The 18,337-nt window shown below is 44.6% G+C and overlaps 1 protein-coding gene across 1 annotated transcript in view; it reads left to right on the top strand.

Annotated features, from left to right (window-relative positions):
• LOC124775611 (collagen alpha-2(I) chain-like) overlaps positions 1 to 18,337 on the top strand; it is a 125,470-nt gene that overhangs the window by 1,152 nt on the left and 105,981 nt on the right. Inside the window, exon 2 of the mRNA XM_047250441.1 lies at positions 9,730 to 10,061. Coding sequence (XP_047106397.1) covers positions 9,730 to 10,061 — 332 coding nt within the window. The remainder of the gene's footprint in view (positions 1 to 9,729; positions 10,062 to 18,337) is intronic.

Raw genomic sequence — 18,337 nt, 5'->3', positions numbered from 1 at the left:
AAAACTCCTTTACTATTTTAAGTGTCTCATTTCCTAATGTAATTCCCTCAGCGTCACTCGACTTCATTCGACTACATTCCATTATCGTTGTTTTGCTTTTGTTGATGTTCATCTTATATCCTCCTTTCAAGACACTGTCCATTCCGTTCAACTGCTCTTCCAAGTCCTTTGCTGTCTCTGACATGTCATCGGCGAACCTTAAAGTTTTTATTTCTTCTCCATGGATTTTAATACCTACTCCGAATATTTCTTTTGTTTCCTTTACTGCTTGCTCAATATACAGATTGAATAACATCGGGGAGAGTCTACAACCCTGTCTCACTCCCTTCCCAACCACTGCTTCCCTTTCATATAAACGCAAAACATAGGCATACCAAGATTTTAGTCATCAATAGTGTATTATCCTTCACGTATTACAACAGTCTGCCAACGCTGGGGTAGCTTTTTGTCTCCGTAGTAATCGCGTCGTTTTGAGCTGAAGAATTCGTCGAGCCATGTTCGGAGTGCATTTTCATCCAAAAAGGAAGTACCTTGAAGCTTATTCGATGGAGAGCGGAAAAGGTGAAAGTCAGAGGGCGCAAAAGCAGGTGAATAAAGCGGTTGCGGAATGACTTCTCATCCAGCTTCTTATAGCGTTTTTTGTCAGTGCAGCAGAAAACGGGAGGGCATTATCGTGGAGTAGCATCATTTCACGCAGTCTTCCTGGTTGCTGATTTTGGACTGCGTCTGCAAGACGTCTCAGGTGTTGACAATAAATGGCAACAGTGACGGATTCACCTCGGGGAAGCAATTCGTAGCACATCATACCGTCGCTGTTCCACTAGAAGTATAACATTATCTTTTGTGAATGTGCACAGCGTTTTGCAAGGGGAGTTGTTCCTGTGTTTGAGCTCAACCATTACCTTCTTTTCGTTACGTCACCAGTAACGATGCAGGATAGCAATAGTCGGTGTCAGCCGGCCGAAGTGGCCGCGCGGTTCTGGCGCTGCAGTCTGGAACCGCGAGACCGCTACGGTCGCAGGTTCGAATTCTGCCTCGGGCATGGATGTGTGTGATGTCCTTAGGTTAGTTAGGTTTAACTAGTTCTAAGTTCTAGGGGACTAATGACCTCAGCAGTTGAGTCCCATAGTGCTCAGAGCCATTTTGAGCCAATAGTCGGTGTTGTTCACGAGCCATTTTATGACGAGCAAGCAGAGGCACATAAGGCCACCAGCCCATTTTCGTGATTTTGGCTTACAGTATGCGGTACTCAAGTGCCTGATTTTTGAACTTTCACCGTTGCATGCAAATGCCTTTTGATGGTGAAATGATCACAGTTCGTCACATTTGCCAGTTCTCGAGTACAGTGACGCGGGTCATTGTGGATAAATGCGTTTAACCGACCTTCATCAAACCCCAAAGGCGTTCCTGAACGTGGAGAGTCACCAACGTCAAAACGATCCTCCTTAGAAGAATAAAACCATTTTTTTTACAGTACTCTGTGCAATGTCATTATCTCCATAAACGGCGAAAATGTTTGTGGCCGCCTCCGCTGCTGTCACCCCTCTACTGATGAATTCATACAGCAGGGTATGTCGGAAATGTTCCGATTTTTCCACTTGACATTCCATTTTCTAACGTCCACAGCTCCACTTACTATCTCCAGATGACGAAATGATAATATACAAACTCAAGTAACAACAGTGAACTACAAATAAAAACTGACAATAGATGGAAAAACGGAAATGGACGTTTGGCGTCGTTGGTCGGGAGGCCCCTTGCGAGGCAGGTCCAACCGCCGTGGTGCAGGTCTTATTACAGTCGACCCCACATTGGGTAACCTGCGCGCCGGATGAGGATGAAATGACGATGAAGACAACACAACACCCAGTCCCTGAGCGGAGAAAATTCCCCGACCCAGCCGGGAGTCGAACCCGGGACCGTAGGACGACAAACCGTCATGCTGAACAATCGATAAATGAACTCATAGCTACCGGAATACCAACATACAAAACTAAAATGCTACCAACTTATGCACAAATTTAATATAATACATTTTGTAGCTTACCAAATAATAATTATTAATGTGCCCTCCTTTGCCTTAATGAGCTTCTGAACACGTTGTGCCGTAGGTTCGACCAGTTTAAAGCAAATGTTTCGTAGTTAGTCGACATGAAACCACACTTTACCACGTTTCTAACACGCATTCTTTTGTTGAACAGTCCATTTTACCAAGATGCATCCCACAAATCCGCGATGGGATTTAAGTCTGAATTACCAGGCCACTGAGGCACATTAACGTTCTTTTCTTTACTATTGTAGAAGGGTGACTTGGGGCCAGATAATGTTGAAATGTTCCTTCACAATCTGCAAAGTTCTATAGGAAAGGCACAATCGTATGTCTTAGGATTTACATGTAATGGAGTATTTACTTGAATTTGTCATGCTATCAATGGAACGGTGCCCCAAGGCCACTTGCAATGAAGAATCCACGAAACATTTTTGGGAGGGTATTTTACAGCGTTTCCAAGATGCTCATTTTTCACTGCTTCATAGGTGCTTCGCATGACGACTCATGCTCTGTAATCCTGCTCAACAAAATGTGAGTCATCACTAAGAATTATATGGTTCCAGTCATTAGAGGTCCAAGATTTATATACTTTGGCCCAAGTCAACTGTTTTTTCTTCATGACAGGTGTTAAGAATTGCTCCTTTATTGGCTTTCCTGCCTTCCACCCACCTTCGACAAGTCTACGCCGTACAGCTGAAGAGTCAGTTTCAGCCCCAGTAGCCAGTATCTCTCATTGAAGTAGGGTTCTGTCTTCAAGAAGGGTTTTGTCAGTTCTAGGTGTGGTTTTTTTTATTTTCTGCCTTTTCTCTTTTTAGACAATCAGGTGGTATCACTACTTGACCTAAAAAGTCTTGAAACACTTGATTTTCTCACACCAACAACACGGCCAATGTTTTTATATTCAAAGATGTGTATTTATGAAGAACAACTATTTTTGCACATAACAAGTTTTACACTGACGTAAGTAACTCAAGTGTGTAAATATTTGTATGCATATTATATTTCTGTTTTTATTTCTTGTTCCTTTTGTTTTTAATACCAGATAGCTTGATTGTGCCCAAGGGGGCGAAATTAGGTAACTGCTAACAATGATATGAAGTGTTTATTTCAAAACAAAACAACAGTCTCTGCAGGAAAACGGCTTCCATAAAGAAATATGAGTTAGTCATTGCAGAAATAAACTCCGCAAAGGAGTTAGTATGAAATAGGTCCTAGCTACCTGGGAGCTGGCACCAGCGTGTCCGGAAATTTGCGAATGCGGGTAATTGCGACTCCAGAAATTTGCAGTTTTACAAGCTTCCAAGGGTAAGCTTCTTCTCCCCAACCACGCTGCCCCTGGAATTTTCCTGGACGGAGTTCAGACTCTTGGAGTTTTACCTGCTTCGAAAGGAAAATGCCACGGTTGTCGAAACACGTTTGCTTATGCTCATTTTGTTTCCGAAGTTCCTGGTGTCATCATCAGTATGGAAGTTATTTCAAAGACCAAGAGCACGCTCATTACTGTGGTTACGCGTATCGTATAAAGTGAAGAAATCTAAATAAGGTTGTGCTTGCACCAAAAATCGGATCATTGCAATGTAAGGATGATTCGAAGATCGGAGAAGTGTTTAACATATCTGAACACCCTTGTGAACTACCTGTGGTACAGCTCTGGAAGTAAAGAAGCTAGTGGAGAGGACGAAGAGGAGGGCTCGAGAAGAAATTACGTCAGTTAACCAAGATACAGAGCTATTACAAATGATTGAAGCGATTTCATAAATTCACTGTAGCTCCATTCGTTGACATATGGTCGCGACACACTACAGATACGTAGAAAAACTCATAAAGGTTTGTTCGGCTGAAGCCGCACTTCAGGTTTCTGAAGCCAGAGCGCTCGAGAGCGCAGTGAGACAAAATGGCGACAGGAGCCGAGAAAGCGTATGTCGTGCATGAAATGCACTCACATCAGTCAGTCATAACAGTGCAACGACACTTCAGGACGAAGTTCAGCAAAGATCCGCCAAACTGCTAACTCCATTCGGCGATGGTATGCGCAGTTTAAAGCTTCTGGATGCCTCTGTAAGGGGAAATCAACGGGACGGCCTGCAGTGAGCGAAGAAACGGTTGAACGCGTGCGGGCAAGTTTCAGGCGTAGCCCACGGAAGTCGACGAATAAAGCAAGCAGGGAGCTAAACGTACCACAGCCGACGGTTTGGAGAATCTTACGGAAAAGGCTAAAGCAGAAGCCTTACCGTTTACAATTGCTACAAGGCCTGACACCCGATGACAAAGTCAAACGCTTTGAATTTTCGGCGCGGTTGCAACAGCTCATGGAAGAGGATTCGTTCAGTGCGAAACTTGTTTTCAGTGATGAAGCAACATTTTTTCTTAATGGTAAAGTGAACATACGCAATGTGCGAATCTGGGCGGTAGAGAATCCTCACGCATTCGTGCAGCAAATTCGCAATTCACCAAAAGTTAACGTGTTTTGTGCAATCTCGCGGTTTAAAGTTTACGGCCCCTTTTTCTTCTGCGAAAAAAACGTTACAGGACACGTGTATCTGGACATGCTGAAAAATTGGCTCATGCCACAACTGGAGACCGACAGCACCGACTTCATCTTTCAACAGGATGGTGCTCCACCGCACTTCCATCATGATGTTCGGCATTTCTTAAACAGGAGATTGGAAAACCGATGGATCGGTCGTGGTGGAGATCATTATCAGCAATTCATGTCATTGCCTCCACGCTCTCCCGACTTAACCCCATGCGATTTCTTTCTGTGGGGTTATGTGAAAGATTCAGTGTTAAACCTCCTCTACCAAGAAACGTTCCAGAACTGCGAGCTCGCATCAACGATGCTTTCGAACTCATTGATGGGGACATGCTGCGCCGAGTGTGGGAGGAACTTGATTATCGGCTTGATGTCTGCCGAATCACTAAAGGGGCACATATCGAACATTTGTGAATGCCTAAAAAAACTTTTTGAGTTTTTGTATGTGTGTGCAAAGCATTGTGAAAATATCTCAAATAATAAAGTTATTGTAGAGCTGTGAAATCGCTTCAATCATTTGTAATAACCCTGTATACGTGAACGAAATGAGAAACGTTCATAAGAAAAGTTGTGACTCTGTAACAGTGATGCCTAACGCAGAATCTATACGCAGATTTAAGAGACCCGAGAGACGAAAGAGATATTCTTCCTGTTGTTTTTGCATTGGTTTATAATAACTAAAGAGACATATATATTTACCTGTTACGTCTGATTAAACAAGCAGTTCCTCAATGGTGTCCTAGACAAATGAACGTCGAATTTGAGGTAGCTGCTATATCAGCTCTTCTGGCTTTCACCTCAAGTGAAATAAATGGATGTTATTTCCATATGCAGAAGAGTTTATGGCGAAGACTTCAAGATCTCAGCCTAGCTGAGGGATACCGACAGAACAAAGATTTAAGACTTCATGTTAGTTTGTGTGCGTTGGTATTTGTAAACCAGGGGGCTGTAACTGACGGATGGGCTCAGATTCATGCACAAGCTCCTGATAACGAAAGGCTCTCTCAATTTTTTGGCTACTTTATGGATAACTGGCTTCAGAATAATAGCAGTGTGGAGTTGCCAAAGAAAAAGGCACCGAACGACGAAGGATGTTGAAGGGTGACTCAACAAGATAAATAACGTTATTATAAAACCTCGCCCTGGAATCACCTATTTGGTGGAGGGCTTGAAGAAGGAAGAGGAGTTCACAAACTCTATGTACATGAAGTTGGAGATGTATCTTGAAGGGAAGAAGAGAAAGAAGAAATACTTGAAGATGGACGATAGGATAGAGAGAACAGCAAAAAATTACGGAGGGGCTGGCAGCATTAGGTCCTGTTTGAAGGCTGTTGCCGATATTCAGAAAATGGATGAAAATGTGTTAAAAAGTAATGCATTAAAAAGCTATGAAGACCACTGAGTCCTCGCAGATTATTTAGTTAAAATTTTTAAGTATAATGAAGCAGCCTTATCGGTAATATTAAGTTATAGCTATAAAGTGAGCTGCAGTTCTTGCATAAAAATTTTGAAGCCTAATTGGCTGATTTTAAATATACCACAATGGTGCATAGTCATTTATCATTTTGACAGTCCAAAGCATGTGGGAAGTGTGGCGAAAACCGGCTTTTACTACTTGCTAAAAGTAAAGAACGTCTCAGGCCTCACAATATCATCTCTAAATAGCTTAATGATGAAACAAGCTTGTCGCAGCTCGGTTCACTGTTTCGTGGCCCTATTTTTCTTTCTCTGTTTTGAACGTTCTTCCAAAACACATTATTCGTGAATTTTTGGCCGCAAAGGATATCGGATTTTAGTGAGTAAATTAACATAAGAGTATATCGTTCTTCTTTTCAGCCTCTCACGTGCCTATTTCTTATTGCTTTATTGTTTTTTGGACTGACAGTCATAGCAATTAGCAAGCGCAGCTATAAAAATGATTAGCGAACATCCGCATTCTTTTTACATGGTTCCTTTCCTGTTCCTCCCATGGCGATGGGCTGTTTCGGTCGCAGTCAGTAAGTGTGAAGATAAACCACCGTACAGATGCAGGGAGTACGGGACTATATTTGTACCTGAAAGAACTATTTCCATATTGACACAGTCTATAGTATAGCTTTCGTTCCCCAAAAGTTTTTAATATTTCGGTATCCGGGTATTGAAAAGAAGCTCTGTATTCTGGCACAATGAAACTGTAGTTGGAAATATGTTGGTATTAGGAGCAACTACTATATCTAAAATTCATGTGCGTAGTGGGGCACCATCAATAATTATACCAGTATTTTCATTTGGAAACGTGATTTAAAGAGATCAGGATGTCGAAGAAGGAGGCCCCTTGCGGGCTGTTAGTGTCGGCAAGATGCGGAGACGGCCGCTTGAAAGGGGACACAACGAGCACGAGGAAGGGCCTCCCTCGCACGAGGGATCGCTGATCAACCTAACTGGGTGACCACAAATGTCCGACGGACCCTGCCGATTCCAACTGTCCGCTATTCCAAATGTGCGGCATTCGGTGCCAGAGAGAGAGAGAGAGAGAGAGAGAGAGAGAGAGACTTGTGGCTTGGAGGTGACACTCTCCGGCTTCGACCGTCGGTCAACACCTGAAAACTTGCTGACTGCATACAGCGAGTGGATACTGAGCAGTTTGCCAACAAGTTCGCGTTCGATGGAAATAAAAAATCTTTGTTGAAGCGACGGCAATACGACAGGCGTTCAGTAATTAATACAACACATTTTTCCGTTAAAGAAACGCAGAATTTATTGTGGAACATCGTGGAATATTCCCTTCTTTAGCCCGTAGAGTTTCATGAAGTTCGGATAGGCTGCGGCGCTACGTGTAGCCTTCAAATTGGCGCCAGTAAAGAATGTGCGTTCCAAGCACAGAGCTGTTCAAATGGTTCAAATGGCTCTAAGCACTATGGAACTTGACATCTGAGGTCATCAGTCCCCTAGACTCTGAACTACTTAAACCTAACTAACCTAAGGACATCACACACATCCATGCCCGAGGCAGGATTCGAACCTGCGACTGTAGCAGCAGCGTGGCTCCGGACTGAAGCGCCTAGAACCGCTCTGCCACAGCGGCCGGCGCAGAGAGCTGTCACTGAGTTTCTTTTGGAGGAAAACCCAGAGCATGGGAGTTACTCAAAGGCGTTTGTAGCATATTTACGGAGACCTGACGGTGAAGAAGAGCACGATGAGTCGTCGGTGAGACGTCTGTCATCATTGTAACAAGGTAGTGCAAACCTATCCGATTAACGGCATGCCAGCTGGCCGCACACATTTTGCAATGTGCGGACACTCTCACTCGAGGTGATCGAGAGATCACAATCAAACACCTCACTACACAAATAGACATCTCTGTTGGTCGTGATGACACTCTCGTCCACCAGCTGGGGTCCTCGAAGGTGTGCCTTCGTTGGGTTCCTCGCCGCCTAACGGGAGTCTTAGCTACGAATAATCATGTGTGCGGAGTTGGTTGCGCGCTGTCACAGTTCTTTCCCGAACATCGTCACAGGCGATTAAATACTGATTCATCACTTCGAACCGGAAACAAAACGGCAATCGACGGAGTGGCGCCACACTATATCTCCTCCTAAGAAAAAGTTCAAAGCCGCACCCCCAGCTGGTAAAGTCAAGGCGACTGTCGTCTGGAACTCTGAAGGAGTTATCCTGTTTGATGTCCTCCCTCACACTGGAACGATCAACTGGGGTGTGTACTGTGCTACTCTCAGGAAATTAAAGAAACGGCTTCAGAGGGTTCGTCACCACGATAATGCAATCAACTTCCCCTTCTCCATGACAACGCAAGGCCTCACACAAGTCTGCCCACCCGAGAGGAGCTCAGAAAACTTCATTGGACCGTTCTTCCTCATCCAACCTATAGCCCGGGTCTTGCACCTTCCGAGTTCCCGATAAAGGATACACTCCACAGGAAGTACTTAGATGATGGGGAGGTTATTGAAGCAGCAACACGACTATCTGTAGAGTGGTGCCATGCGGGCCAACAGGCTCTCCCAGGAAGGTGATGTAAGGTCATAGTATTGAATGGAGATTATGTTGAAAAATAGGCTTCTGCAGTTAAAAGAGTGAAGCATAATATGGTGTATCGGAATCCTGAATAAAATCGCTTTCAGAAAAAAAAGTTTTGCGTTACTTATTGAACGCCCTTTTTACTTGTGATGTAAGCGATAAATATAATTGAACGTAACAAGAATTTTGTATTAAACCGGCAGGCCCACCTGGAGAGCACTGAGGTGCACAGTATGGTGTAGTAACTTTCAATTTTGATGAGTGTGTTCTGTAGGTCAGTGCATTAAGTTACAGACAGCAAACGCCAAGATCCAGAGCTCAGTTCTTAGTCGGTCTTAGAAGTTTTACTGTCAGTTATTGTTCTTATCACGGCTGGAAATGATTTGTACAAGGTTAAAATACTTAGCTGACACTTTCAGGTGTAGGTCCCCCTATAACGAGTTGGGTAAGCCAGTAGAAAGGTCAGATTAAGACAAAGATATATCAGCTCCCCCGGCGGAGGTTCGAGTCCTCTCTCGGGCATGGGTGTGTGGTTTTGTCCTTAGGATAATTTAGGTTAAGTAGTGTGAAAGCTTAGGGACTGATGAAGCAGTTAAGTCCCATGAGATTTCACACACATTTGTACATTTTATCACCTCCAATTAGACCATGTACAGGGTGGTTAGAAACAGTCTGAAGAGCTTGTAAGGCTGTTGCTGGGGAGGTTGTGCTGATAAATAATTGTTAAGAAAAAAATCGATACGTTGCGCCGTTTCCGATTTAGCCAATCCGGTCGTTGCGGCACAAATTCAAGTACTTCCATGTGCTAAAATGCGGTAATGCACAGGCATCTCTGGGTCCGTGAGCTTCTAGCTGGAGAAATTCTCATTACCAGTTAAAATGTACCTAGGTGAGCAAAATCTGGGTTTGTTCGGTTAGAGGAAACCAAACGAAGAACACCGCCTGTGGCAGGCTGCTTCAATTTGCGCACGTAACGCCCTAACTGGCTGACTTCAGTGCTAAATAAGTGGGAAAAGGCGCAACGTATCTAATTTTTTAAAATTATTTCTCAGAAGAACCTTCCCTTCAACATCCTGTTTTGACCAACCTGTATACAGTGCCAGAAAGGGACTAACCGCTATTTGGACTGTCCCAGTGACGGGGGCGGCGGCAGCGCCAGAAGGCTTCCTGGGAATCTCCCGAGTCGTGGGAGGGCGGGGGCGGGGGTGGGTGCTAGGCGACTGCTGGGCGCCCGGCTCCCTAATGGAGGTGTCGCGTAGCGGGCCAAATGGAGTTGTGGTGTCAGCCGGCCGCGGCCACCAGCCAGCAGCCACCAGCCAGCAGGCGCCAGCTCTTTCTCTACCTGCTGACGCCGACGCCCCTGCACCTCCAGCAGCTGTGCGCCCGGACGTAGGACAGTGGCCGTTCGCCCCCAGGCAGCCGCGGCGAGTTCTTATTCCTAATCCTGCTCCTCTCCTGACGGTCAAGGCGCGTAAGAGTCGTCATCTTCATGCACCAGCACGCTACACAGCTCGCTACACAAACTAACTACGTCGTGGAGGATATGTTAGTGGGGTGGCCCGAATAAACATCCTGTACTCAGCCTCTTGGAGAGGTTACCGAGTTCTCAGGTGTCTTCAGATAAGCTAGATCTAAATTTGTACTTCCTCCTTGTCTTTTCCGGGGTCTCTACGTGCCTAGAGAAAATCTCCTGTTTAAGTATGAGAACATCTCCTGTTTGCATAAAGAGTCTTGAAGATGTATAGTGGGTACCAGCCCAGTATTAACCTACTCGGATATGGGAAAACGCCTAAAATCACATTTATACTGGCCGGCTCACCAGCCCTCATCGCTAACGCCCAAGGAAAATTCGATCTGGAAGCCTACTCGATACTGGAAGTGGGGTGTTAACGCGCTCGGCTTTCCAGGCTGTTTGAAAGAGAGCGTAACAAGTAATTATTAGGAAATGGGGAGTGACCCAGTCTTAGTCAAATCGTATAGGTCCACCTATCTATTAGAGGTGATGGGAAAGCTCTTCGAAAAGTTACTGTATGACAGGCTGATGGCTCATCGGGCCCTGTGTGGCATAAATGGACTTCGTCTTCTGGGGTGGATGCTCGACTTATGGCGTGCTCACAATGGCGGCCGACATGTGCCTCTGGTCGCCATACTGGTATGTTGACATCAGTGACGCCTTTGACTGCCTGTGGTGGCCCTCGCTCTCTCGCGCTTGCAAGAGATGGAGTGTCCAGAATCAATGTATGACTGTCTCAGGAACTACTGTGAAGATCGGATGGTACATATGTTATCTCAGAGGCTACAAGGTTAATACCTAAAGCATGTCCGCAGAGGTCTCTGCTGGGATAGTGTTCAGAGACGTGAACATGGAGATCCTGCTACATCAATTACAGCAAGATCCTTCGATAATGATATGATAGCATATGCAGATAACCTCGTCTTTGGAGGCAGACCTCTCTTTAGGAGCCTGAGGACAAGCCAATAAAGTCTTGATATCAAGATGGTGCAGCTCAACGAGAATGGCTCTTGCACCAATTAAATCAACCTATATATTATTGAGAGGAAAATTGGCCTCCGGTCCAAATACACGGTTAAATAACACACCAGTTCGCCGTCAAACGGGGGCCAAGTATCTTGGGTGTAGGCTGAAGTTTTGCCTCTCACATCGATGATGTAACGCAAAGGGCACTTAAGGTGCTAAATCAGTTAATAAATATTGGAGAAAACAGATTCCATCTGTCACCAGATGGTCTTCAACTATACCATAGCGGTACGCTAACGCCGATTGTGGAGTATGAATCGACTGTTTGGGGTCACGGGCTTAACGGGACGAGACCGGCCATGGCCGTGCGGAGAATGCAGAGATGTGTACTGTAACACCCTAATGAACCCTAAAACCCAATTAGGAAAGTCCAGCATGATGTAAAAGTTATCCTGACAGGTACGACAACTTTGCCGATGATATAACACCAGAAAGTCTTGATAAACACCAACATTAAGCACTAAAGAGTGTGTTTTGGTAGAAAGGAAGACGAAAGAAAGCTAATCTTTAGTTATTTGCCAAACATCTAAGCAATAATTGCAAATTAATACCATGAAAGTTAAGTCCAAAGAAATGTCGGTCAGAGATAACTTTAAAGTGGAAGAGAGTTGTAAACGAAACGAAGAAATTCAATGCCTCTACAATACTCATTCACAGAAAAAGTAAGTCGCTTGCTAGCTATCGTGCTATCACAACAGCAGCTGTTGCCATAGTTGAGCGAACGGAGCGCAACGAGATTGTTTTACCTTCAAGAGTCGTTGTTGCATGACGTAGACGCACGAATTTTGTGAACTGGTATTCAGACTAGAGACTTCAACCGAGATAGTGTGCTGACTGTGTATATCGAGTTGTTGGACTTTATTAACGGAAGTAGGCAATATTGGGCTCAACATTCATATAAGTGAACTTATAGAAAGGAATGGACAAAGTTTCAAAAGACTATAATACACGTTGAGTCTCGAGTAGGAGACATTGACATGAATACATGAAGAAGATACAATTACGCCGCGGGTTAAAGCTGTCGTAATTGTCACGATACTTGAAACTAGCAGAGCTGCCAGTACTAATTAACCGTGCCGGCCGAGGTGGCCGAGCGGTTCTAGGCACTACAGTCTGAAACCACGACACCACTACGGTCGCAGGTTAGAATCCTGCCTCGGGCATGGATGTGTATGGTGTCCTTAGGTTAGTTAGGTTTAAGTAGTTCTAAGTTCTAGGGGACTGATGACCTCAGAAGTTAAGTCCCATAGTGCACAGAGCCATTTTTGAACCAATTAACCGTGTGTGCGTGTGGCGTGATGTTTATAAAGTATTTAGCGAAAAGGAACAATAAAATTGTTCATCGAAAGTGGAAATTCAACGTGTCGCCTCCATCATTCTATGAATATTTGGTAATTGCTCATCAAAAGTTAATGAACAGTGACTATTTAACTTGGAAGTAAAATCGTGGACTGTTAGTTGTGACAAGGAAGGTTTGGACATACGTAATATTACGACGCAAGATATTTAAGACATTGTTAAACAGTATCTGTGTATCTCGCGTCATATAGAGCGAACAATTTTACTTAGCAACGAACAAACAACGACCAATACGATCTGAAATCGAACTTTTTCCTCGCTTTTGGTATTGTGGAGGATGCTCATGAGGAAAGATTCATCAATTACTGCACTAAAGTGTTAACTAGGCGCATAATAATCCAACTTCAAACCATAAGAGACAATCAGAGTGCGCAGTTCGCATTAATAAGGAAACTGTGCGGATTCGCATTCAAACTTTAATCATTACGCGAGGAACGATTTCTTACGAGCTTTTTCAGATCTTGTCTCTCGTTAACCGACGGAGGCATCCATCATCACGCATCGTGTCTCGACTCGACCGACCGAGCTGTAGCAATAACAGCTCCACCGCGTCGACAACCCCAGCACGTGGCGGAGAGGGGACGTCGCAGTACCAGTAAGATCAATCGGCGCTCATCGCACATCTCCGGCAAATGCACTGCTGACATTTATGGGACTTTGTGTATGGCACTTTTCCATCAGACAGCAAACCCACACTTTTTGCTGCAGAAACAGAACAATGAAAAAATACAGGCTATACTAAGATCACGCGCACATAAGCGAGATACCGCTCGATCTGTGGCATAAATACTGGGATAATGAAGAAACAGACAGAGGAGTCTATGAATGGTTTCAAAACCTTCGAGACAGACTGAAAATCAAATATCTTAAACCAAAGAGGGGAGCTATGCACTTTCTGACCGGTCATGGGCCTATCCGACATACCTCTGCCATGTTGTAAGCGTCCTGCTCAGGGACAAGACTCAGTTTAGAATCTTGAACAAGTTCTGCAATGAAATCTGATGCAAAGCCTGGAATGGCTTCATGAATTACCGAATTGGCATGCCTAGCATTTCCGCCCCGGTTGGGACTCGGATGCCTTAGGTCGATGACGCCAACCCGCGGACTAGGGCGAGGTGCGTATCATTAGAGGCAAAACGTTAAAGGCGCGTAAATACGTAGATTACAGTAATGTAGCGATACCGCCTATTAGCAGTAGTAGTAGTTAGAGGTGGTGGATGTGGGAGAGGAAGGAAAATGTATTGCAGTCTTTCCTAGATGGAAGCAGGCCAGGGATGGAAACTTGCCGGGAATTGCACAGCGAGGCTAAGTGGCCTTTAGATAAATCAGAATATTGTAAATAGAGTAGGTTTGTAGGTTTGTGAAGCAATGTCAAATGACAAAACCCGTCAAAACAATAACAAACATAGATAAACACTGTAGATGCAGATAGTGGTAACTGTAACTGTAGGTCATGTTGTTATATCCTAGCCAGTAATGCCACCCGAGCCCGCTGCCAAAAGGTTGGCAGCATCAAAGTCCGGACGCCGTCCGCATAAGCAGCGCCAGCGAGACAGGAAATCGCCGCAAGTCTGCGCGCGCCACCGCTGGCTTCTGGTTTCTTAAGCGCTGGAGTCGCGAGCGCTAGGACAGTTCTGTATTGGCCGTTCAGTTGTATAGTCGCCACCGAATTGTGTACTTGCTAGTCAGTTGTGTGTTCATCGCAGCAGAGTTGTTGTTTGTCGTCAGCCGACGCTGACCTAGCCGCTCCGACTCGAACTAGACAGATTTCTGTAGACACGGAGTTCACTACTGTGTTTCTGTATCTTCGTTAATAACGATAAGTACCGACTTTATTTAATCAGAGTGTTTGGGTTTTCATCTTTCTGTTCACTGTTCCAGCGGACCGGTCGGCCCGCTATTAAAAGTGTGGCGGTGACTTCGTAAGCCTTTCTACAGCGAATTGCTTGTCGCTACGAACGCCGCCACAAAACATGTTATTGTACGAGGAAACGGGCCACAGTTGTTAATAAAATTATGAAAAATATCATAGCCGGACGGATAACTGGAGTTAAATTTACTAATCATTTGGATATTCTCGTGTTTGTCTTAGAGAGTACACTATCACCAAATGTAACAGGCCGCGCTAGAGTTGCGAGAGGTGGTCGCAGGCTAGTGCTTTCTTGCAGTAGATTAGTTTCGAGATAGGTATTTAGCCAATATTAAGGTTACGCGTTTAGATTGTTTTCTACAGCAGTTTTTTGTTATTTACGTATATCGGTCACAACGATGTTTTGACCTCAGTATGATGGTTCAATGGGTATAGAAACCAATATAAAATTACTCTACTGTACTTCTGAAGTAGCTATTATAGCTTCCCTTTGACGGGCCAGGCGAGGTCTATACCACTGAAGAAATCTGCACTCAAACTGGACCAGAAACAATATTGCGGGAACCCGCAAAATGGTTCATTGTTATGTCCTCAGAATGTAAGAGAAGTTCAGCTTTCTGTAGAGATAAAGGTGTTTCACCGCCCCCTTCATTTAAACAACTATTAGCAACCCCTGAAAATGCTTTGACATTTAGGTTTGATTCTTACTAGAATATTCATTGTACGAATCCTTGATGTCACGAAGGCAGTTGCATTAGGTCACACCTTCGTAGACATGGTATGGTGAGTGGAAATTTAGCCTCGATAATGAAGGCTTCAGTTTTCTGTGACGACTGAAACAGCACTCTGACAAGGTAACGCGCGGTCAGGACAGCATGATGTGACGTACCTTTAAGGAAGGGAACGGCTCGGTATCAGGTTAGAAATTAAAAACTAAACACATGTAGGTTGCAGTTAATCCTCGAATAAGGATCGGAAGCTGAGATTAAAACAGAATAACAAATAGATGAATATAGTATCGTATAGGAGGTGGTGCAAGGTTAATCATAACCGCACGCGCAGTACCGTTGTCAACACGCGTTAGCGTGTAGATAGAAGTAGTTGTGCGGAACTGCAGCAGCCTAAACACGTCCCTGCACGTTACCACTACCAGCGTCAGACATTTTGTAAAACGAAATTAATTCGCCGCTCAGAGGAATGTAATACCAGGTACACACTGAAATAGTCACAAAGTTGGGTTACTGGCCAAAAGTATCGTCCGCAACTAATTGCGGTAACTGGCATCTGTGATAACGGAGCGGTATGAATTTTTGTCTGACATTTTCTACTACTTGTCAGTTTCTTTGTTGTCCAGGTGCAAACACATACCTAAAATAATCAAAGGAAGGCTACGGATTGATGACCCGACGACAACGAGGCCGTTAGAGACGGTAAAATGTCCAACTCTTCATTAAAAATTCTCTGCGTTTGCCTACTAAGAAGTTTAAGGATGAGATTCGTTGTCTTATGATAGACTAGCTGAGTACTCGGCGTTGCCTCTGTCTGTATTTCCTCCAGTTCTTTAGTCTACCTCCTCCTCATTCCCCTCCCCCTCCCCCCCCCCCCCACTCTGACTGGCTCTACGACCTTCTCTTCCTCCCCCTCAGTCCGTTTTCTCTTTCTCTCTCCTCTTCATTTTCTTTGTCCATTTCCCCTCTCCCACTCTCTCCATCCGTTTCCCCCTCCCCCATTTGTGTCCATATCCTCTTTTCCCCTCTCTGTGTGTCCATATCTTTCTTTCCACGTTCTCTCTCCACATTGTCACCCCCACCCCAAGGAGAGGTTGCTGTTTCATACCACCGCAGAATTTCTTTCCAGATAGTAATATGTGCTCCAAGTTTGGTTGAAATGAACCCACGAGTTTAATATGCGCTTTTTAACCACTGTTTTGTCTGCCTACGCACATGTCACATATATTATCATGTTTCACACCCGTTTGTACGCATATTTCACCTGTACATCTAGCAAATTTCGCTCTGCAGTTTCGTTTTCGCACAAGCTCAGTGTTTAGGGCGTCGTGTTTCCTGAACTATGAGTCGTATAGTATTATAATTTTGTAGGTACATTCAGCGGCATATGTGGATATTTTTTGTGAAATATGCTGCAAATAAGTAATAAATTTAAATGTGATGCTTGATGCAGTATTTTTAGTTACAATCACAGTTCAAAAGTCGTCCACAATTGGGCGTAGTTACGTCTATTACAAATTTATCTGTTGTACATTCTAGCAATTGCACTATCTCTCAGATCGTATCGGTATCAATTCAATACAGTTCTCTCCTCTTAATATGACATTTTACAAGGAGTAAACCTTCTCCATTTTCCAGAGAGCGTAACGCTGTATTCCAATAGTACGTACACTAGTGGCCATTAAAATTGCTACACCACGAAGATGACGTGCTACAGACGCGAAATATAACCGACAGGAAGAAGATGCTGTGATATGCAAATGATTAGCTTTTCAGGGCATTCACACAAGCTTGGCGCCGGTGACGACACCTACAACGTGCTGACATGAGGAAAGTTTCCAACCAATTTCTCATACACAAACAGCAGTTGACCAGCGTTGCCTGGTGAAACGTTGTTGTGATGCCTCGTGTAAGGAGGAGAAATGCGTACCATCACGTTTCCGACTTTGATAAAGGTCGGAGTGCAGCCTAACGCGATTGCAGTTTATCATATCGTGACTTTGCTGCTCGCGTTGGTCGAGATCCAATGACTGTTAGCAGAATATGGAATCGGTGGGTTCAGGAGGGTAATACGGAACGCCGTGCTGGATCCCAACGGTCTCGTATCACTAGCAGTCGAGATGACAGGCATCTTATCCGCATGGCTGTAACGGATCGTGCAGCCACGTCTCGATCCCTGAGTCAACAGATGGGGACGTTTGCAAGACAACAACCATCTGCACGAACAGTTCGATGACGTTTGCAGCAGCATGGACTATCAGCTCGGAGACCATGGCTGCGGTTACCCTGGACGCTGCATCACAGACAGGAGCGCCTGCGTAGGTGTATTCAACGACGAACCTGGGTGCAGGAATGGCAAAACGTCATTTTTTGGAATGTATCCAGGTTCTGTTTACAGCATCATGATGGTCGCATACGTGTTTGGCGACATCGCGGTGAACGCGCATTGGATGCGTGTATCCGTCATCACCATACCGGCGTATCACCCGGCGTGTTGGTATGGGGTGCCATTGGTTACACGTCTCGGTCACCACTTGTTGGCATTGACGGCACTTTGAACAGTGGACGTTACATTTCAGATGTGTTACGACCCTTCATTCGATCCCTGCGAAACCCTATATTTCAGCAGGATAATGCGCGACCGCATGTTGCAGGTCCTGTACGGGCCTTTCTGGATGCAGAAAATGTTCGACTGCTGCCCTGGCCAGCATATTCTCCAGATCTCTCACCAATTGAAAACTTCTGGTCAATGGTGGCCGAGCAACTGGCTCGTCACAATACGCCAGTCACTACTCTTGATGAACTGTGGTATCGTGTTGAAGCTGCACGGGCAGCTGTACGTGTAGACGTCATCCAAGCTCTGTTTGAGTCAATGCCCAGGCGTATCAAGGCCGTTATTACGGCCAGAGATACTGATTTCTCAGGACCTATGCACCCAAATTGCGTGAAAATGTAACCACATGTCAGTTCTAGTATAATATATTTGTCCAATGAATACCCTTTTATCATCTGCATTTCTTCTTGATGTAGCGATTTTAATGGCCAGTAGTATAGTGTTACTGCTGGTTGAGCTTGTCCTTATATTTTCAACGGAATTCTTAGTTTCTTTAAACATGAAATAAAACATAACATTAAATATATAGCGAAAACAGGTCATAGAAAAGCGATAGCATACACACTAATGTACTTTTTAGACTAATTATCACGCATAATTATTCGATTTTCTTTATGATATTTGATCTTATGT

The sequence above is a fragment of the Schistocerca piceifrons genome, chromosome 2 (genome assembly GCF_021461385.2).
Source record: "Schistocerca piceifrons isolate TAMUIC-IGC-003096 chromosome 2, iqSchPice1.1, whole genome shotgun sequence".
Classification (NCBI taxonomy): Eukaryota; Metazoa; Arthropoda; class Insecta; order Orthoptera; family Acrididae; genus Schistocerca; species Schistocerca piceifrons.
Note: the sequence above shows the minus strand (reverse complement) of the source record. Positions and strands in the feature narration are given on the sequence as shown.